Consider the following 21,566-nt stretch of genomic DNA (forward strand, 5'->3'; position numbering starts at 1 on the left):
GGACACAAGGCCCCAGCAATATCCATCTACATTTGCAGTTTTATTCCTAACATTTTATCACACAACTAGAACTCTCAATTTAAGCTTCAGTCACTGCTGCATCCCTGTTTTGGGATTGTTCCATTCAAATTCATCCTGAATGCATTCTCCTATACTCTCCTCACCACTTCTTTTGTTTTGCAAACAAGCACATTTTGTTTTCTCCCATGTTAGCCTTCGCTTGTGGGGACTGTCTCACTACATGCAGTACTCTCAGCTTCTGCATAATTCTACAGAACCCAGAAAGCAAGCTTGACAGTGATAGAATAGCTAGAGTGCCAAGACAAATGCCCTTCATGCTGAGCTATGCATATTCTTAGTTCCTCATAACCATCTGTCTGTAACTGTATCTGACAAAGCAAATGCAAGTACCTGAGGCAACAATCACCTTCATCCTATAGCTTTATAATGTCTAATGTAACAAGGTACAATCTGTGATGATAGCTCCAAGTACAACAGCTGCAAACTTAGAGAGCGGCATTTTTCATCTCAGTACCCATTTCAACCATTGAAGGTCCTCTCAGGACTTGCTCTTAAGACTTTTTCTCCAGGTGTGCTTCTTTTCTTCCCAGTGCTGGAGATAAGGACTTTAGGCAACAGATGCTCCCACATCAGCATCACTCTGCAGTGATCAAGACAGAGCACCCTCTTCATGAACTTCACAAATTCTGAGCCCACCGTGCACTTGTAAGTCATGGACCAGCCCAGTTCTGCCAAACAAGAACAGAACCTCTTCTGAGCACTCAAGCACCTTCTTAAAATAAAGGTAAGTTCTGTGAATAGACATTAGATCTCTGTGTAAGTATCTTATCTAGTGAGCACTTCACAAGAATGCCTAGAAGTTCTTAGAGAGTATTAGTGTATGTCTGCTGCAACATAGGAGACAAGAAGTACAAGTCTATTTTCCTAATGCAAATTATTTTCCTAATGCAAATGTTCCAGACACAGGATCAAATACTTAATTTAACAGCAAAACCCAATAATAACTTAGCAAAAGGCATAAAAGTAAATTAAGATTTTATCATAAGCTACATTGTGGAGGGAAGCAATTGGCATGTCCTTTAAATACACAAGCTAGTTAACTGCATGAGATTTGCATCTGAGTGAAACACAAGCAAGCTGGGGAAAAAAGGACCAGACAAAGTAACAACTGTCATTCAAGAGTACAAGTGCAGAACAATGAGTTGTTGGGAAATCACGCAGAAGTTCTTCAAATCCATTTCTGGGTGCAAGCTGATCCAAGGTAAGCTATCAATTAACACCAACAAAAGAAAGCAAAACAAATTAGGCAAATGACCACCTAATAAACAGACAGCTAACCAATGCCCAACTAAAAGCTAGTGATACTTCAGAAAGCTCAAAGAATACCTTGAAGAGACATGAAAATGGTAAACTAATTGCTTATAGTACTCCAATCTGTTGGAGTAGGTAAGCAAAAAAAAGCATAAAGATAATTATAGGTAAGCATTAGTGTCATATTCCTACCTATATATCCTAGCCACATGAATCCACTGAGTCCTAAAGATATATACATGCTGTTTTAAGTACCACTACCTCCAAAGTTACTATTTATCTGGTCTTAGTAATGCCTGAATCTGCAATGCTTGAACTGACTGAAAAGCAGAACAACCTAGAAACATGATTTTTTATTCTAGCCTTATTTTCAATCATCAATTACATCTTGGCAGGAACAAGTTGGTGAGCTTCCAGATAAGCTGGAAGCTAATAGGCTTAAAAGAAAGGATCACATATATACCTACTTGAAAATCATTTCCAAAGCAGCTAAGAATGCACTTCCGACAGAGATAGCCCATACATGCACAGATTCAAGATACTACAGTATTGGTCATTTAAGCTGTTAATGCATTCCCACAGTACATTCTCTTTGCTCATTGGAAAAAGGTATTTAGCTATTTTGAAGGTTCAAACAGGCACAGCCACTTCAAGCTGACAGCAGAGAAACACTGATTCTGGACAGTATTTACCTGCAGAAGCTACAAGACCTAGCCTTAATTTACCAGAACCAGTCATTTACAGCAGGTCCCTCAGGTAGAAGCCAAAGCACTGTTGTAGAAGGGGCTCTGGCAGCCTAAGGTTTTTGCATTTTGAAGTTCTGCCTTAACAGCTGAGTCTCTCCACCACCACAAGAAATTCAGCTTTTCATTGTCAGAAAATTAAAAACAAAAAAACAAATAGCTTTCTGCTACACTTTCTAGTACTAACTCTTCATCAGAATCACTTGGGCATGATGTCAAACCTCTCTATGCTGTCAACCACTCCATTTGAAAGAGTGGCAAGTGTCTCTTACAGCCTAGGTTCCAGAAAAGAGGGTCTCCTAGGAAGCAAGATAAAAGAGGCTATACTTGCACTTTCTTAACTTCAATGCAAAAAAAGATATTTTTTTCCCCCCAACCAACATGTGATGTCAAGAAAGTGTTGTCTTCACAACTGCACACCTTCTACAGTCTGAGAGGCACTTTTTCCCTCCAAACATGAGCATTTTATCCATAAACACTGAATGTGAGAAGCCACAGGCAGCTAGACACCAAGCCCTAGAGATACTGATTACATAGTAGCTCTAAGAAAATACAAAGAAAAAAATACAAACACAGACCACTAGCTAGAAAACCCCCACAACCCTTTGCACTAGTTAAAAGCTCACAAGAAAATTCACATAGAAGTTACCAAAACAGAATCCTTATATTCACAGTAGGTATCTATAACAGTCAAGTAACAAAACAGATGGTAGACAGCACTAAAGCTTTTTTTTTTAACCACTATAATATTTTAGCTATATTAAACAATTCAGTAAAGCCTTTACCCAGAAACACTTATAAAGGCCTTAAATAAGTGCAAGAAAACAAACCATAAATGAACATGGCCAGGAAATTATACTTACAGGGAACAAAAAAAGTTAGAGTAAGCATTCTAGACTCAAAGTGTCCCCTTTCTAAATAAAAACTACCCATCTGTTAATAATACTACATGCTAGCTTCACTACAAAATAGCTATACCCCAACCACCTAAGGCCATAAGGCACCACCTCCCCACCAGAATACTCACCCCTCCCTAGCAAGGGCCCTTTATATAAACCTACCCTCAGCACAGTGCTCTAGAGGCTGGTCCTATAAATTTGGTAATGGCAAACAGCTGCTACTTACATGTACTGGGGAGTTTGAAAGAAGAAGCTGCTTCTGCCTGGTAAGTGTGTTAGTTTTGGGCCTTTTTCTTAGGTTTTTTTAGCATTTAGGCTAATAGCTTATGGCAATTGTAAAATATAAGATACTCTGAAGTTACATGTGTGAGAAAGCTGCTTTTATAGACTGTCTAATGTAAATTAATGGTCTCCCTTAAGACAACAGGAAAAGCTCTAATAGTTCTGTGATGCTATCTGATAAGAACAGCTTGTAGGTATTAGGATGAAAAATGTAGTAATGCTATAAGTATAATGGGAGCATTACTGGCTACAGCACATCATGACTCTCAGTGTTATTTATTCTTAGATAACCTATTTAAGAATAAGGAAGTGATAGTAAAATGGACATGCAAGAGTTTTGTTCTCTATGTCTAGATTTATAGAGTAGCAAGGCTAGCATCCCATGAGTGATGTGGCTAGCAGGGGATCAGAAGTGGTATTCTTTGACCAAGGACTAACTTGAACCACTGTCTGTGTTTCACTTGAATACAAAGCAAGCACTTAAAAGTTAGGTGCTTAGGAGCTTAGGCTGTATCCTAGGAAGTGCTTATTATAGTTTGAGAGTTGAACTTTTCTTTGTCAAGTACTTAAGCTTGTTTTTGATGTGAACACTGATTCAGAGTCTTATCCTATGAGAGTGCTGTTAGCTCCTCAGTAATGCTGTAACAATGTGGCTTAACAGTAACATCAGTGAGCAGTAACGACTTCATAGAAGGCTTCTGAAACAATGAGAAATGACGCAGCTTAAGCAACAAATAGATTTTGTGTTCCATCATGTGCCATAATATGGTGATCTCACAGCCGCTTTTATATTCTGAAAGTGGGGCAAAAATGCTGTTCTAGAGTAACTATAATTGAACAGAAATTAGAGATGCATCAGGAACAAACACTCCATAGCAAAGGCTTATCCCAGTGCTAAAATATTGGTATGTCTTGCAAGTTTAGTAAACAACAAAAAAAGTTAAATGAAAATGTTTCTGTAGTACATGTAGAACAATGGAAGTGGCAGATAAGATAGTTTACACTTCTTGGCAAGTATTATATTTTTTCTGGAAAAAACAAAAATATTGGCCAGAAAATAACATAAACCACTGATATCGCTCAAGTATGTTTTTTCAATGCAGAGCAAGTGGAACGAAGTCTGCAGAGTATCAGTGTTGCCCCATTCAGTAAGTTATGCCTACAATCTAACCTCCAGTAAAGCTAATTATCCCTATAAAGGAAACGGACTAACTAGAACAACAGTTCTGCTATAATTAAATTAGTCAGCTTCCTTTGTAGATGATACAAAAACCAAAAATATGTAGTTTAAGATGCAAAATTGCATGTGAGTATACCCTGTGAACATCCCTTCTACTGTATCTTAAATGTAATACTTAAGATTTGGCTTCAGTTTGTTATTGTGTGGCTTCAGTTAAGTATGCAATAAGGCAATTAGGAAATGACAAATGATAAACATCTTCAAATTCCAAACTAGTTCAAGCTCCAAAAAGAAAAAACTACATCTGAACAAAACCAATTATTTCAGTCCTTGAAATCTTACAGGACAGATCTCTAACAGAAATATCAGAATCTGGTAACTAATTTTTTTCAAATTAAAGCAAGACTTGTCTGCTTGAATTCTTTTTTTTTTTTTTTCAGGGACCCCCAGAAAAGTTTTCTTTGTCTTATTACCAACTTTAGGTATGCCATGACACTATGCCTAAAAAATCATTTCCTAACTGTATGTATACAGTATAATGCTTACTGAACAGATTACCTTCTGCTTTTCTGCTGTGGTCTTGTAAAAGTCAGTGTTCTCTGTCCATCAATAAATGTATCTCCATAAACCCTTGAGGGGTGTTAGGTTCCTATGAAAACATTGGGGCTAAATGCTGTGCTGGTACAGGGCTCAATCTGCTGTTACTGTGCAGTCTGAACTCTTAACACTCATTATCATTTGATCCTCATTGCTCCTATCATTCATCTCAATTACAACAATGAATGATTAGCACTCCTGAAAATCAGCCCCATGCTATTTTCAAGTACTCAGGAAATGAAAACTATAAGGACCACCCATGAAAAGTTTGGGTCAAGTGATTTGCCTTGTATCATAAACTCAGTGGTAAGAGCTGAAATAAATACAGTTCTCCACAGAGGTTTTTCTCATGCTGAATGATACTCTCACAATCTGCATTCCTGATCTCCTTAACTAGCCTACTTCTGAGGGGGGGAAATCTCTGATCCAAAGTTTGCTCACCACAGACTTTAATTCCTTATAAACTTCTGGCCTTTAGGAGACCTAACCATTGAGACTAGTGCCATGATGTATATACCCTCCCTTAAACAGGCGTTTTACCTTCTAAGTAATTCTTTCGAACAACTTAATGTGTCTATGCAAGATAGCTTCAAAATGTATCAAGTTCTATATTACTGTGGCTTATCAGCAAGTAGGGATTTTTAAATCCATGATGGAGAGATCTTTGTCTTGGCCTATCAGTTTATGTAGTTCAGCTGAGGTGAAAGCATGGTCTGTGCCACTGGCTTTTAAAGTGTTGACAGCAGAGGAATGGTGATACACTGAATTTTTGTTGTCTGTTACAAGCTGAGAGAGTGTGAAATAATGGTTAGAGAAACTTGTGTTGCCTTACCCTTTTATCCCAGGTCTTGAGCCCTAAGGGAGATTACATGAAGGGAAAACATTCTCTAAACCAGGCAGACTTAAAAGCTGTATTTCTTGTCAATTACACACAGTATAGTGAAAAGAAGTGAAACACTGGCTTATGTCTTTTTCTGAAAAGGCTGGTTTGTGACTGGTTCAGTTGACAAACAAGAACCTAACATAAAGCCATTGAGTCACTTCCACATGTTGAAAATACCTTCTCTGCTCCCCAAGTTAAAAGTGGGGGAAAAAGAACTTCAGCTGAACTGTGATAGCCCAACACAAGGTTCCCTGCTTACTTAGACCATTTCTCTGTGTGTTTGTTAGTGTTCTTTTAAATTCTAGTAAAGTTATAATTACAGATGAGACTGTTCACAAGTGAAAGCAGGGTACAAACTCTACTTGCAGCAATGCAACACTTGATGTTGTTCATGAGCTGATTTGACTGTCCTGACAGGGATATTATTTTCTGTCTTGCTCCCAACTAATTCTGGCACTTCTGACTTCATGGTCAGGCAGCTGTAGAGCTGAGCTAGCTTGACATTCTGGTTGTTAGCTAGCATTTGGGCGGTTAGCTTTAATTGTTCAACTGTGACTTGGCTCCTGGAGATCAGACAAGCATCTAAGCTGGCAGAGCACTGTATGCCCAGGGTGCCCCCGTTTATGGCAGGCTGATGGACGTGGCCATGAGGTATCTCTAAGTTCAGCTCCTTACTTTCTGTGAAACCATGACCTTCACTCCTGTGCTGTAGCGGGCTCAGGTAGCCAGGACCTGCTCCTCCAGTGAGGCTCACTTTGATCAGAGGTGAGACAAGGCAGATCTCCCTCACCACAAACCAGCCGCAGTTCAGTTCAGTGACCTGTGTGAATATCAACTACAGGAAGACCTAAAACGCGGGCAGAAGCAAACTAGATGTCACTGTATGTCACGTCCACGGGCCTTGTACAACATCAAAACGATCCGAGGTGGCAGGCAGCTCCTGGTGAGGCCTGTGCTCTGGGGACCCGCAGCTGTTCGAGCCCTCGGCTGAGGCCCACCTCTGTGGAAGGCGGAGCCCGAGGAGCCTCCCGGGCGAGCTGCCCTGAGAGCCCTCAGGAGGCTCCCGGAAACCGGGCCCTTCTGAGGGAGCGGCTGGCGGGGGCAGCTGCTCCAGAGGCGGCAGTACCGTCGCGGAGCGAAACGGGCCGCTGAGGCGGCGGCAGCGCGGGCCCAGCGCGCCCGCTGGCGGCCCCGCGCCGGGACTGCCCGGACAGGGCACGGGCGGTGCTGTCGCCCGCCGCACGTGCCAGTACTCAAAATGGCTTCCGCCCCTGACAGGCACCAATACGACGCCGCTGCCCTTGCTCAATATGGCTGACTCCTGCCGTCAGGCGGCGGGGATTAAAAATGGCTGCCGCTCCGCACGGGGCTGAAGCCGAGGGCTCACGCGGGACTAGCGGCTCTGCAGCCGCTCCCTTTCTCTGTAGCTGCCCGTGTCCAGGCGCCGCCGGGCAGGACCGCACCGCCCGGCCATGAGCCGGCAACGGCTGCGCGACCATAGAGTGCGGGGCGGCGCTCTGAGGCGGCGGAGCGGCGGCGCCCTCTGGCGGGCAGAGGCGGGGCCTCCGCGCCCGTCTGTGGCGGGGGTCCCCTGGCGAGGGCCCGCTGCGGCCCCCGGAGGCCTCGCTCTCTCCGCAGCGTCGGGGTTGTCCCAGTCTGTCCTTCAAGAGAGAAGTGGGGTCCTGCCCGGCGCGGTCAGACAGCGGCCACTACCCGAGGAGATCCGTGGGGGAGCCACCAGTCCCCCTGCTCCATCTGCCTGTGTCTGAGGAGTGCTGCTCCTGTCAGCTTTGCCTTGCACCCCTAAAATCCACAGCTTTTGGGTCTGCAGGAGCTCTGTTGCAACCTCTGCTCTTCCAGTATCACCTTGGTCTCTTTATTCATGCTCGGTTTTCCCCTCCCTGCTGCCCAAGCTGGTTCTTGGCTTAAGTGCTTCTTTGCCCACACCCCACCCCAGTGCTCGCTTTTTCATCTCCTTATCTGCAACCCTATTGCCAACACTAAATACCTTAAATCTGGTAAAATGGACTGTCTGCATCCCAGGGCACAGTCCCACTGGGAAGACCCCTGCCAGCAGGTTTGCTCTGCCCCATGGCACCACAGTTGGTCTGTGCCAGAGCTGTCAGAGCATGTGGATGTGGGAGGTGAACCTCATGGCCAGCTGCTCGCAGCTGACAAAATTTGGGGTGCAGGGTTGCTAGCTCATCCCAGGGGCATTCCTGGCCAATTGCAATGCTTTCAGCTTGCTCCTTTGGGTGTGGAGCAAGGGGTGTCATTAGACAATCCCTCCCATAGTGCTCCAGACCCTCCACTGATAAGGCATTGCAGATGTATTTGATCAGCACATTTCATGGAGCTGTTCAATGGTTTGTGCCAAAACTGATCATAATGGTGTGGAATAGGATCAGCTGCTGGGGTGAGTGCTGAGGCTTCTGCCTAGTCTAGCAGTTGCTGTGTCACTGCAGGATGCTGTCACCTCCCTGTAAATCAGCTTTCTCAGCTCTTTGCATGTGGCAGGAGATCATGGAGGTCCCCTGAGATCCCAGGCAATGATGGAGCAAGTCACTGGCACAGAAAGGTCCAAGCGCCCATTCTACATCCTGGCTCGGGATGGCTGGCTGCCGTGCTCTGTGCAGAGCCCTTGGAGAACTGAGATGGGGGGTACAGCCCAGCTCTGACATCTCCTTGTTCTTCTCATGGGAGGACGCAGCTGTGCTGTGCCACAGGGAGGGAGCAGAGGAGATGGAGAGTGTTGCCCCATCCATCTGCAGGTGGCATCAGGCCCCTGTCTTGGAGCCTTCTTTCATCTGCTGCTTTCGCAAAGTTTGGATGCGTTGGCTCTGAAGTATTTCTCTTGGCTCAGGACAAGACGTTGCTTTTACCTCTGTGCTTCTGCCTTTAAAGCATGCCTCAGTGAGTGTCAGACGGGCCAGCTGTGGTGATCTGGGATGTGTTTGTCCCAGGCTTTCTCTGCAAGGAAGGGAAAAGTCTCCCTTTGACAGAGGGGCTCCCGCGGCCCCTTGCTCAAAGGCCCAGTAATGCATGAAGCTCTGCCTCAACCTGTTTTCCTCGCTCCCACAGCTCTCCCCAGAGCCTTAATCTGTCTGGAGCGTGGGCTGCCTGCAAACTCCTCTGTGCTGCGGCGCGTGACGCCCCCCTGGGCCCCTTCTCTGCTTTCCCAGCGGCCACGAAGCAGAGGCTGTGCTGGGGTCGGCAGGGCACAAAGCCGCTGGCGGGGGCCTGCCCTGACCCCCAGCCCTGCCTGCTGTGCCTGCTGCAGGCAGCCCGCCTCTCCCGGCCTGTGCAGACCTGCAGGCAGCATCGGCAGCCCTGCCGGGCCACAAACACACCCAGGAGGGTGTGAACAGGCAGCAGAGGAGCAGAGTAGGGCTCTGCACACAGGGACGCCCAGCTGAGAGCCCAGCCCCAGCGTTCACCTGGCCTGCCGGCGTCCCAGCTGCAGGATCCCAGCGTCTGCAGGGAGCAGGTATTTTGCCCGCTTGGCTTGCTGCCCTGGGGTGGCAGCCCATGCCATGGGGACACCGTCCCGTGCTGCCATGGGAGCTGCAGGAGAGCTGGCAGAGTGGCAAGGGGGGGTGTTCATCCTGGCCCTATGTACAGCTCAGGCAGGGAAGGAAAGGGGCTGTCTGTACTGTTCCCACACTCCGGAGAGTGGGGATGGGGAGCCCAGGGCTGGCTGCATGGGGGAGATGTGGGGTGTGAGGCTGGGAGTGGGGGGTGTGCTGCTGTGCTGCTCTTGTAGTTTTGGGGTCACCCTGTTCCCCGCACTGACCTGGGAGCTCTGCTCTCCCTCCTGTGAGGTCAGCGGACAGTGGGGCTGGGTGTCAGCTCCTGCTGATATGTCTGGTGGCACACAGCCTGGGCTGGTGTGGCTCTGCAAGGGCAAGGGGATCTTACCCTGTTCATGGCCACCTGGTTGTCCTGTGCCAGCACCCCTGGGGCACAAAGGTCCTTGCAGGGCTGCAAGCACATGCTGTTGTGTGGGTGACTGTAGCAATGGGTTTGTCACCCCTTCAAGCCCCCTGTGCCCCCCACACTAGGGTTTGGGGTGTGCCATGGGGGTTGTTTGAGAGGTGAAGGAAGGCACCTTCCAGCCCTGCCAGACCCCCAGCTTCCCCTGTGCAGCTCTCCCCTTGGAGCTGGAGCAGAAGCTGAGCAGGGTCTGCTCCCACCTTGGTCTCTTTATTCATGCTCGGTTTTCCCCTCCCTTGTTGCCCGAGCTGTTTCAAGGGTCTGCTCTGTTTCACACCTGTGCCCTGTGCACGGATGTTGCACAATAACTACTGGTGCTGCTGCTTCAGTCTCACTCTGAGCTGGGGAACAGGGTGGCATTTTCCCTCTGAACCCTCCAGATAGCACTGCTGGCATAAATTTGTGGCCAGCCACTTCTCTGCCAAGCTCCAGTCCTGGCAGCAACAGCCTCTTGGAGCAGCTGAGTGCTGAACTTTCACTGGTGCCCACAGCCACTCCTACTGTACTTTGTACCATGTGTGGGAGCCAGCCGGGGTGGGGGGGGTGGTAGGGTTTCCCTGAGCAGCTGCTGGCACTGGTGCTCTGCCTGTGTGAGCAGCAAGACAGGGGGGACAGGATGAGTCCCAGGGGATCCTGGCTGAGCCTGCTGTTCCCTGGTGGAAGGGGTGCCCCTTCTGGTGACAGCAGGGGTATGAGCCTGCAGCCAGAGCCCCTGGGCATCAGGGAGGGGAAACTGTCTGGTCCCATGGTTTCCTGCACTTATGTTAGGGCTGGCTCCTTCAGTGCAATCACTGAGCAGATCACAGCTGCTGATCTGGTCCCTAGAAGACAGAGCGGGCAGCAGATGTGGGCACTGCTGTGCTGCCCAGCACCTTGGCTGGCTGGACCTACTGATGGCAGCCCCCAGGCCTCCCCCAGCTTGCAGAAGCCGACTGGGCAGGCTAGGGGCCCTGCTCTCGGGTTAGTATCTGGCTGTGTGTGCCCCAGTGGCCACTGCTCTGTATGGGTCCTAGGGGAGACTCTGCATCCCAGCCCTGGAGAACAATATACTGGTGGTATTTGGGAGCAAGATGCTGTGCTGGGGTGCTGCTGTGGCACAAGGGGAGACCAGGCTGACCTTGGCCGTAGCCAGGGCATGGCAGAGCCACTCTGGTGTGGCTGGCTGGGGCTAGGAGGGCCTGGGCTAGCTCTGCTCCCCCTCTGCAGGGCCCAGGTTGGGATGGGACATGGCCCTGCTAGACACACCCTTGCCCCTAACATTAGGGAGGATGTGGTCAGCTGACTCCTATGCCTGGCTCAGTGGTTGTAGTGAAATGAGAGCCTGGCTTAATCTGTGGGGTGATAGCATTGTGAGGGGTGACTGACCTGTTGGGGAGGTTGTGATGAGAGGAGCGGCTCTGCAGCATGGCAAGCAGTAATGGGGTTTCTTGGGGTGGATAAAGGGAGACCTTGTTTGGGGCTCCCTGCTTCCTCCAGCTGAGCACCAGGAATCTGGGGACCACAGCAGAGAGTCCTGGCCCTATCCCCTTCCCAGTGTGTAGGGAACTCAATGGTAGCCTTACACCCAGCCTGGGTGCCTGTGAGTGTATCAATGGGTTTCCCCCCATAACTGCCACTCTCCCCCCTCTCTCTGTAATGCTTGGACCAACAACCATCCAGTGCTGGCTCAGCTGCAGCTCCTCCAGCCCCCTGATGACCCCTTGTTGTGAGAGCTGAGCTGGAGGGCTGCTAGGATGGCGCTGCCTCTGAGAGGACCTGGGCTTAGGAAGGAGAACAGGAACTTCCCCGGCTGTTGCACACACCCCCAGCTGTGCAGCAGGAGTCCTGGGCTGTGGCATGGGGCTGCATGGTCCTTGCAGCTGGGCTGCTCCTGGCAAGCCTGGGTGCAAGATTTGTCAAGTTGGCTGGTGAGGCTGCTGGCCCCTGGAGCCTGCATAGTGCTTCTGGCTCCCAGGTGGAGCACGGAGCCGTGGGCTGGTGAGCAGGCCCTGCTCCCTGCCAGCTCCAGGCTTGCTCCAGCTTGTTGAGTGAAGGGTCCCAGGGCAGCCTGCTGAACAGGTTGGGCTCCACCCTGTGCTCCCGCTTTTCCTGGCACCATGCCTTGCCTGGGGACATGGCCAGCAGCCCCGCTATGTCCCAGGGCTCTGGGGCAGCTGCTTGCCAGGGTACCTGAACCCAGGATGCTGCAGTGCCCCATCCCCATGGGACAGGGGGTCATGTGTGTTGGGAGGTCTGTGCCAACACACTGTGTATATCCCCGCAGGACACCTGACCTTTGGCCTGGGACAGCCCGGCACTATGGCAGACTCCCCCGGCTGCTGCCGCCCCTGTGCCACCTGCCTGCTATGCCTCTACAGCTGCCAGTGGATCACTGCCAAGAAGGAGAAGAGGAAGGGCCTGAGAACCACCAAGGTGATACCATGCGTGACCCTGAGCTGGGGCTGGCCAGCCCCTGTGTGGAAGGCTCAGAGTGGTGGCTAGGGTGGGGAATGGCTCTGGCTGGGGCATTCAGCCCAGAAGTTAGGCTGCTGACCCCTTGCCACTGGTCCTGCTCCCCAGGGCTGAGCCCCAAGAAAGCTGGGGTGCTACCTAGCACCCTCTCTGCCTGGAGCTGTGAGAGGTTGAGCTGTCTGTTCCCACTGGATGACAAGAAGGGTAGAGCAGCGCACTGGCAGCAGCAAGGCTGAGCCGTGGCTGTCCCCTGCCCAGCCAAGCGTGTGTCTGCGGCAGGGTTTGCGCGTGCCTGGAGCAGAGTGCTGCGCTCCCCGAGGGCTGAGCGTGGCAGGCAAGTCCTGAGGCGCTGAGTGCCTGGCAAGGCACGTGGGAGGCACGGTTCCTGGGCTGGGTGCGGCCCCATCAGATGGGGTGCTGGAAGGGGGTGTCCCCAGCAATTTGTAACCTGGGAGGGGTGAGGCCCTGGGATTCTCTAAGGTCTCCAACTCCCACGGGAGCGGCTATGCCACTACTTGTCCCGTCTTGCCTGGAATGTGTGAGCTGGTCCAGGCTTCTGGCTGTCCTGCTCAGCACCTGTGGCACCCCTCACCTCCCTGCATACATGGGACTGGGGCCTGGATACTCTGAAGGTGGGCCTGGCTTAGGCTGGGCAGGCAGGAGTAGTCTGCAGGCTCACTGCTGCAATGGCAGCTCTGAGGCACCACACCCCTCTCAGCCCAGCCCACAGATCACCCAGCTAGTTGGGCACAGGACCTGGCTCCCTACCCCTTCCCATGTCCAAAGTCACAGCCTGCTCCCAGGGGCTGCTGCATGAGAAAAGTGTCAGTCCTGCCACAGGGGCTGTCCTCCGCAGCCTGGCATAGGCAGCTTTTTAGCTTGTTGTAGGAGATGCTGGTCCATCTTCCTGCAGCATGGGTCCGGCCAAAACAGCTCTCCTGGGGAGCTCTGTTCCCTCTCCATGGGGCAGCTTAGTGTCTGAACCCATGAGGCCAGTGCCTGCTGTGATCCCCTGTGCACCCTGCTGCAGGCTGGGTGCTCCCAGGGGTCTCAGCAACCTGACCAGGGGCTAGGTACCTTGCAGGTGTGTGCATAGCTGTCATCTCTGGCTTTCAGTGCGACTACAGCTGGTTCTTCTTCCTCTTCTGTGTCTTTCTCTTCACACTGGTGTGGCTCTACTTCGCCATCATCATCCTCAATGATTTCCACAACTTCAATGAGTGAGTAGGATCCCACATCCAGCCTTGCTCCCTGTGTCCCCCCCTGCCCCTCTGACAGTCCCCTTTGCTGGTAGGTTCATCTTCAAGCAGAGGAAGTTGTGGCTAGACTGGTCCCTGGTCCTGCTCATAGCTACAGCTGTGCTGATCACCTACTCGGCTGTGCTGCTGGTGAGCCCTGCTGATCCCACCTGGGCTAGTGGGGGTACAGAGCTGTGCCAAGCTCAGGCTGGCTGCTGTGCTCTGTGCAGAGCCCTTGGAGAACTGAGGTGGGGAGTACAGCCCAGCTCTGACATCTCCTTGTTCTTCTCACAGGTCCTTGCTTTGTGCTTGCAGCTCTGCGGCCAGCCCTTGAAGCTACACTGGCTGCACAAGGTGAGACACTGGGGTTGCAGGGAGATGGTGCCTGCCCTGGCACCTTGGGAAGCTGCGACCAGCCTACTGGGGCTGCGTACAGCTGCTGTGACCTCAGAGTGGCTGTGTGTCCCCACTGAGCTGGGCTGCAGCTATTTGTCCCTCAGCCATCTCTGGGATGGGAATTACCCTTGCTAAAAGCATGGGGTACAGAGTTCAGCTGCAAACCCAAATGGGGGAAGTAGGGGCTCAAGATGAAGGAATGAGGAGTATACCTGACCTGTCAGGGCAAAGCCTAGCTGGCCTGCAAGATGCTGTGTTCTCCCCTAACTGCCCTGTGCCCTGCCCCACAGACCCTGCTGATCCTAACTGCCCTGACGGTGGCTGCAGCCTTCACAGGGCTGGGAATAAAGTGGGCGGAGGAATGGAAAAGTGCACGTATCTCCCTGCAGGTGAGTCACCTCCATACCAGAGTCTCCCCTGCTGTACCCATTATGTGGCCTGTGGGATGAGCTGAAGGGTGGTGACTGGAGCCCCCAGCATGGCCGTGTGCCATAAGGGTTAACTCCCTGTCCTTGACTTCTGCTGCCTGGCCAGGCAAGGTGCTCCTCCTGGTCTTGCAGTCCTGCCTGGAGCAGCTGCAGTCAGGGTGATGAACAGTGGCTGGACCGGAGCAGGGAATCTGTTCAGTCCCCCAGGAGCCTGTCCTTCCCTCCCTGGCACTGTGGCTCTTCCAGTGCTGCTGGCTGCAGTGGCAGATCCCTGGCATTACAGCATGTGGAATTTTGGGACAGGGGCTGGGCTGGTGCTGGCTGACCCCCTGCCTTTACCTCCCCAGGCAACAGGTCCCTTCCTGCACATTGGAATCGTGGGGGGAATGACACTCCTTGCCTGGCCCCTGGCCAGCTTCATCTACCGCACCCGAAACAGAGGTAATTGCCCTCCAAGGTCTCCGCCTCCGCCCTCGGCTGGTGCCCTGCTTCCTACCACCCAAACAAGTGGCACTGGTGGCAGAGTGGTGCACAGAGAGCATCAGTGCAGTGGGAACAGGTGCCCAGGACTCAGTCTGGTAGTAACGCCTGCACTTGGTTGCTATTTCTTATGCCTAGCCCTTGGTGCAGTTTCAGCTGTCACTGCTTTGCAGCTGAAGGAGGGCTGTGGATGGCAGACTGAGTCCTGCAGAAGTGCTGGGCTGGGGTACAAGGACATGTAGTGGGCCAAGAATAAATCTGTAGTGTTCCTGAGGCTGGGAATGCAATGCCTGACCTAGGGCAACCATAAGTTAATGCCAGGTGAAGCAGTCTTGGTTTATTCGTAATGGCCTGCAAAATATTTACTCTGTACCTCATCCCTCTATCTTCTCTGTCTCTGCCTGCAGGTCTCAAGGTGTTTCTGCTGCTTGTGTACTGCATGGTGATGATTGCGCTGTATCTGGCTCCCCTGGGAATCACCTCCCCTTGCATCATGGAGGAGAACCAGCTGCCCCCCAAGCCAGCCCTAGTTGGCCACCGAGGAGCACCCATGGTGAGTGACCAGTGCTGGCAGTGTCCTGGCACAGTGGTCAGGGTGGATGAGGCAGGCTGCCCTGACAGCAAAATCCAAGCTGGTCCTGGCCATGGGGCACCAGCAGCAGACCCTTGCTGCTGCAGGCCTGGACAAGCTCTGGCCAGCCCAGCAGAGAGAGATCCCCACAGCAGCTAGGGCAGCACAGCGTTTGGAGGATGGGTGAGCACAGGGTGCAGAGGGTGGGCGCAGCAGCTGCAGGGCAGAGCTGCTTGCTGAGCGCTGCTGGACCAGCAGCAGGTGATCTCAGCAGGAAGCCTGGCTGTGTAGTGTGGGCTGGGAAGCAGGGAATAGGCAGGCTCTGGCTGTCTGCACTGAGCCCTTTTACCTAGACCCTTACCAGGATCACCCCAGTCTCACTGTGGTTGCCCTAGAGCCCAGCCAAGCTGCTGGGTGCAGCCAGGCAGGGTGAGTGCCTGTCTCCTACCCCTTCCTGCTCGTGCCCTCTGCACTAACACTGTTTCTTTTTCAGCTGGCCCCTGAAAACACCCTCATGTCACTGCACAAGGCAGTGGACTGTGATGTGCAAGTCTTTGAGACGGACGTCATGGTGAGGTAAAGGAGCATCAGGGACTCGGAGGGAGGAAGGGGCCTGTGTGTCCTGGGATGTCACCTCCTGCATGGCATGTTCTAGAACACGCCTGGAGGACTGATAGAGCCTGCGTTTGGAGGCAGCCCTGTTCAAAGGGCTCTGCCATTCTCACCTTCCCAGTATGGGACTGGCTCCAGCTTGGTGTCCCAATGATCTGGGAGAGGTACTGGATTTCTGTCCTCCCCACGCAGGTTGCCTTCCAGGGCATTATGAGGGAGGCACCATCGGGGAGGGGCACCGTGTGGAAAACAGACCCTGGTTCTAGTTCATCTCATGCAATCCTGCTATGGGGACAGCTGTTTCAGTGTGCAAAGAACTACTTGGTTCCTGACTTGGTCTCTAGGTCCTCTGTGCTTTCTGGACACAGCTTTTTGTGTAGAGGACCACAAGTAGGCATCAGGGTGGGGTTTACCTTAGCAGAGTGGCTGGGAGGGGGCAGAAATGCCAGGGCAGGGATAAGAGACAAACAGCTTGCAACACAGAGTTTCCATCTCTGCTCCTTTGCCAGTGCTGATGGGGTCCCATTCCTCATGCATGATGAGGAACTCATCAGGACCACCAACGTGCAGGCTGTGTTCCCTGAGAGAGCTGCCCTAAACAGCACCACCTTCAACTGGACAGACCTCCAGCAGTTGGATGCTGGCAGCTGGTTCCTGGAGGTGAGGATGCCCCCAGGGCAGCTGGTCAGGGATGTGTGTGTCTGTGGGTGAAAAATGAGCCCTTGCCCTGGGGAAGGTTTCCTCTGGAGTGCTGGTCCTGGCAGACACCTGGACAGGGTGCAGAAGCACTTCCATGCCTGCATGAATCCTTTGGGTGTGGTTATGCCCCAAGCTGGGGTTTGTTCTGACTCCTCAGCTGAGTCATGGAGGAGGCTGGTTTGAGGGGAGATGTCTCATGAATTTGCTCTGAGCTGCACAGCCTGCCTGGGCTTGGAGGCAGCTGTGGCAAGGCTCTTACCAAAAGGTGACTAACCAGCTGCTGAGCAGCTGCTCTGAATGTCCACAGGTGTTGGGACTGCTTGAACTGTACTGTTAGTGGGGAGAAGGGTAGAGGTGCCCTGTGCATGTGCAGGGGAAGGATCCCTGTGCCTGTCTGCACTGGAGAGGCCACTGTAGGAAACTGAGAGCCAGAGCCAGGCACCAGTTTGGGAGGTAGAAGCTTACAGGGCTCTGCCTATGATGACTAACACTCTCACCCTTGCAGCGGAGGCCATTTCCCACTGTGCAGAGTCTTTCTGATGGCGATCTCAACCAGGCGACTCAACAGAAGATCCCATCCCTGGAACAGGTGCTAGAAGCAGCCAAGCAGAGCAATATCTCCATCATGTTTGACCTCCGGCCTGAGAACCACAGTGACTACCAGAGCTTTGTCAATGCCACCCTGGAAGTGATCTTACAGTCAGGCATCCCACTACAGCAGGTGAGCTGGCCACCACCCCACCACTGCTGGGCCCTGCTATCACACCCCTGCCGTGATGGGAGGTGCCCTGCCAACCCCACTGAGCATCCCTGTCACCCCATACACCACATTCCTGTATCTGATCCCTGCTGGGGAACTCTGTCCAGACCTAACCCTCCTCTAGGTTGGGAGAAATTGCCAATAATTGGGGGTTAATGCCTTCAGACATGTCTAAATACTCTGGTTCCGCAGCACTGGCTACCCTGGTGTGTAAACAGTGACTCAGTCTAGGGAGGGGACCAACAGTGCTAGCAAGAGCAGGAAAATAATGCTCAGGCTTCCACACTGTGCCACACCTCTCCCCGCAGCTCTTGGACTCCAGCTGCAACTTCCTGTGTTGCCTTTGCACTTCATCCAACCTCTTCAGCACAGGACACGTGCTGCCCTGAGGGGATGAATTAGCACCCAAATTGCCTTCCCTTCTTGGTTATTTGGGAATGTAGAGCAGGAGGGGACACAGCAAAGGCTTGTACTGTAATGCTGATCCAAGATGTATTCTTGCTGCAGAGTTGGGGCCAAAAGAATGCACTGCTTGATCCATTCAAGGACCCAGAAGGGACATAACTGTTGCAGCTTTATTAGGCTGGAACTGCTTTCTCCCCTCAGTGGGGTCTGTTGTGCTTACTTCTTGGCTGGGGCAAGCTCTTGGGAGACTGTCCTGGCTAAGATCCTCAGGGAGGAGCTAAGTGTGGAGAGGGGGGCAGGAAACAGCTGACTGAGCAGGCCATGTGTGCCTGGACCTGAAGGGAAATATTGGAAGAGAGCAAGCTTTCTGGAGCACCTCTCCTCTGCATGTACTCTCTGGCTCTTGCTTAGGTCCTCTGGCTGCCGGATGGGTTCAGGGAACAGGTCAAACAGCAAGCCCCAGGCGTTCAGCAAGTTTATGGCCGGAAGAGACTCCAGAATGAGAAGGAGCCACTGCTGCATGTCAATCTGCCCTACCAGGACATGAGTTCTGAGGAGATCAGGTAGAAAGCCCTGTGCCCAGGAGCCTGGAAGTGATGGGCTGTGGGGCCTGGGCACTGTCCCAGCTCTGTCCCAGGGGCCAGCTGAGGCTGAGTGCTGGTGTACTGCTGGAAAAGGCTGGGTGTGTGCTACAGCCTTGCGGACAAGCATGCCTTATCAGGCAGGGCTGGTGCAGGAGATGAAGCTGGCTGCAGTCCTCTGCCTTGCCAGCAAATCTGCCCTGGGTCTGGCTCTCCAGACAGTTGCTCCATGTGGCTGCAAATGCTGGATCACATCCCAGATAGAGAGTCCTCTCTGGCTGTACACAGAGTGTGCTGGCACCCTGCTGTCTGCTGCTCTGACCACCGCTGTCCCTATGCAGGCAGTACCGCCAGGACAACATCTCTGTCAACTTATATGTGGTGAACCAGCCCTGGCTCTTTTCCATTCTGTGGTGCTCTGGGGTGAGCTCTGTCACCACCAACGCCTGTCAGGTGCTGAAGGAGATGAAACACCCCATCTGGCTGCTCGTAAGTGACCCACCCCTTCATCCTTCAGCCTGCCCCACAGCCCTGTGCCTCAGGCACTTGTGGGTCCCTTTCAGCAGCAGCCCTGGGCAGCCAGCTGCCTGGAGGGTGGCTTTTGCTCAGTGCTGTGCTGGCATGGGAACATGTGACCCTGCAGAAGGGACTGCTGGTACAGCAGGATGGGCTGTGCCACCACCACACCACCCCTGGCTGCTGTTCATGGCTTGTCTTGTTGCCTTGCAGCCCAGCAGCACGTACCTCATGATCTGGATTGTTGTAGATTGCGCTTCCTTCCTTGCCATCCTCTGGGCCTTCCTCTTGCTGAAGTAGGTTTGATCCCTTTTGCCCTCCTGGGGCAGGTCTGTTAGAGGTGGCTGTAGTGTGCCCTGGGTGGCTGGTACATACCCGAACCCAGTTGTATCTGCTGCTACCCCTCTCTGGACTCAGATCCTGAGGGGCCTTCTCCTGTCTGGCTGAGTGAGACAGTGTGTGGAGGCAGCTTTTATCACCAGGCTGCAGCTAAAAATCTCACCTGACCCTTCCTTGAGCAGCTGGATGCCTTAGGACACACTGACTAGCTCGCTGTGCAGCCCAGGGCTTGGTGGGCTGAGGCTGGGGGACCTTGGCCCTGCTCCTTTACCAGTGTCAAGAGCAGATCCCAGCAGGACTGACTGTGTGTCCTGTGGGACCCCATAGTCTCCAGCGGGGAGGGAAGGGGGAGGCCAGACTGACATGCTAACATCAATCCTATTCCATCTCCTAGGAAATGCTCCCAGAGAAGACGGCCAGCGGGTGAGTGCGCACAGATGTGAGCTTCCCTCCCTCAGAGCCAGGCTGTGCCTGTGGGACTCTCCCTAGCTGGCAGGCAGCTTTCTCCAGCTGAACATGACAGAGCAGTTTGGGATGGCCTGGGGAGGGAAGGAAATCCCAGCCCAGGGAGTTCCTGTCCTGCCCTTAGCAAACAGCCCTGTGGGACAGCGCTGGGGAATCCCACATTCCCCGAGTCTCCTCAAACCTGCTTTTCAGGCAGCTCTGCCTCTTGCTGTGGGATAGTGGCTGCCTGCAATGACTCTGTTTTCTCTCTGTCTCCCCAGAGTCCGAGACAGACGTGCTGCTCACAAAGATCAACAGCTTGATGCAGGAGTGACCCTCTGGCCTGCGTCAGCCATGGGGAGGGGCAGCCAGAGACCTGCCCAGCTCCCAGGGGGAGCATTCCTCAGGCCAGCTTCAAGGCTCCTTTCCTTTGCAGACTCCTTCTTGAACCTCCCGTCCCTCATAGCCTTCCTGGCACCTTGTGTGGTACACAGCCGCCCTCAGCTGAAAAGACCTGGAACTGGGTTCCCAGTTCCCACTGGAGGAACTGGAGCCTTTGCAGGGATTTCCTGGGGCTGGCTTGTGCCTGGGGGCTGAGTATCTATCCAGCGGTGCTGGGGCTAAGACTTCTGCCCTGGGGTTTGGAGACTAGTGGGGGTTTGAGTCGTTGTTTGGTGCAGGGGAAGGGCAGCCTCTGCCTCTCAGCACCAGCTCTGCAGCCAGTGCTGGGAAATCTTGGTTAAAGTGCTGCTCCCCTGAGTGCTGCCCTGCTCCCCCATGGCTTGAGGAATAGGAAAGGGGGTGGGATGTGGGGTCGGTGGCTTTTCACAAGATGGAGAGAGGGAGCTGAGCTCTTCCCACCCCAATGCTGGACACAAGTCCTGCTGCTGCTGGCTTCACACTGGCAGGTCAGGGTGCTGGCACCCTGCACAGCAGTCTGTGCGTGTTGCTCCTGGGGGCAGAGGGAGCAGGGGCTGGAGGTGGAGGGTGCCTGGGGCTGGCAGGACCAGGGTCACGCTTCTGCTGCTGCAAGGTGGCGGAGGTATGCGAGGGAGGGGAGCGCAGGGACTCAGCGTTGGTCACTCTGCAGCAGGGCCTTGAACTTGGAAAAGGGGGATCGGGTCGGTTTTACTTGTTCCTACCTATTTATGTCAATAAATCAGCGGAGTGGTAGACAGACCCGGAAGGTCTGATAAGTGTTTCCTTCCCCCTTTCCCGCTCCCCGCCGGCCCCGCCTGCCTGGAGGGCTGCCGGCCCCGGGGCAGGCGCGGCCCAGCCGGTACCGGCCCGGGGCGGGCGCTGATCCGCGGCGCGTCCGTGCCATCTAGTGACAGCGCGGGGAAGCGGTGCCGGCGGCCGGGGGGCTCCTCCGGGCCGGGCCCTCCGCAGCGGGGAGGGAGGGAGGGGAGGCCGAGCCGGGCGTGCCTGCCGGGGTTCCCGGGGCGGGGTGCGCAGGCCGAGCCGCCCCGCAGCCCGGCGGGCTCCCGAGCAGCCGCGCCCCAGGGCGGGCCGAAGCAGCGGGAGAGCTCTCGGCGACCAGGCGCTCCCGGAGGCGGTGCCGGGGGGCGGTGGCTCCTCGGCCGGTTCCCGCGGGGCGGGGCGGGCGGCGGCTCGGCTGTTCGCGGGCTGGCACCGACCGGAGCGCGGCCGCCGGGCACGGCGGAGCGATGATCCGCCGGGAAGGTAAGGAGCGCCCTTGCCCTGCCTGCAGCGCCGGTCACCGCGTCCCGCCGCGCT

The 21,566-nt window shown here is 53.3% G+C and overlaps 2 protein-coding genes across 7 annotated transcripts in view; both read left to right on the forward strand.

Annotated features, from left to right (window-relative positions):
- The first annotated feature begins 354 nt into the window (after positions 1-354).
- GDPD2 (glycerophosphodiester phosphodiesterase domain containing 2) lies at positions 355-21,008 on the forward strand. 6 transcript variants are annotated; one of them, XM_074882980.1, is made up of 17 exons: positions 358-805; positions 4,877-4,918; positions 12,173-12,321; positions 13,477-13,580; positions 13,655-13,748; positions 13,893-13,952; positions 14,285-14,383; positions 14,770-14,863; positions 15,310-15,455; positions 15,967-16,049; positions 16,595-16,745; positions 17,290-17,505; positions 18,361-18,512; positions 18,872-19,019; positions 19,260-19,342; positions 19,780-19,808; positions 20,111-20,309. In XM_074882980.1, the coding sequence occupies exons 3-17, from the start codon at positions 12,208-12,210 to the stop codon at positions 20,161-20,163; spliced, it is 1,626 nt and encodes a 541-aa protein (XP_074739081.1). In that variant the 5' UTR covers positions 358-805; positions 4,877-4,918; positions 12,173-12,207; the 3' UTR covers positions 20,164-20,309. The 6 variants fall into 6 exon arrangements, with proteins under 6 accessions (XP_074739075.1, XP_074739081.1, XP_074739076.1 ...); XM_074882975.1 differs by lacking the exon at positions 19,260-19,342 and having other exon boundaries at positions 387-464; positions 612-805; positions 20,111-21,008; XM_074882977.1 differs by lacking the exons at positions 358-805; positions 19,260-19,342 and adding an exon at positions 3,049-3,240 and having other exon boundaries at positions 20,111-21,008.
- A 144-nt stretch (positions 21,009-21,152) lies between these two features.
- The window catches only part of DLG3 (discs large MAGUK scaffold protein 3), an 80,352-nt gene continuing 79,938 nt past the window's right edge, over positions 21,153-21,566 (forward strand). Inside the window, exon 1 of the mRNA XM_074882965.1 lies at positions 21,153-21,512. Within this exon, the coding sequence (XP_074739066.1) occupies positions 21,497-21,512 (16 nt within the window). The 5' untranslated portion in view covers positions 21,153-21,496. The remainder of the gene's footprint in view (positions 21,513-21,566) is intronic.

This window comes from Strix uralensis, chromosome 13 (assembly GCF_047716275.1).
Source record: "Strix uralensis isolate ZFMK-TIS-50842 chromosome 13, bStrUra1, whole genome shotgun sequence".
Classification (NCBI taxonomy): Eukaryota; Metazoa; Chordata; class Aves; order Strigiformes; family Strigidae; genus Strix; species Strix uralensis.

Coding starts and splice junctions, on each gene's coding strand:
- GDPD2 (XM_074882974.1), top strand. CDS start 12,208: ATGGCAGACTCCCCCGGCTGCTGCCGCCCCTGTGCCACCTGCCTGCTA. Junction 13,581..13,654: donor GATTTCCACAACTTCAATGA/GTGAGTAGGATC, acceptor CTTTGCTGGTAG/GTTCATCTTCAAGCAGAGGA. Junction 16,746..17,289: donor CTGGCAGCTGGTTCCTGGAG/GTGAGGATGCCC, acceptor TCACCCTTGCAG/CGGAGGCCATTTCCCACTGT.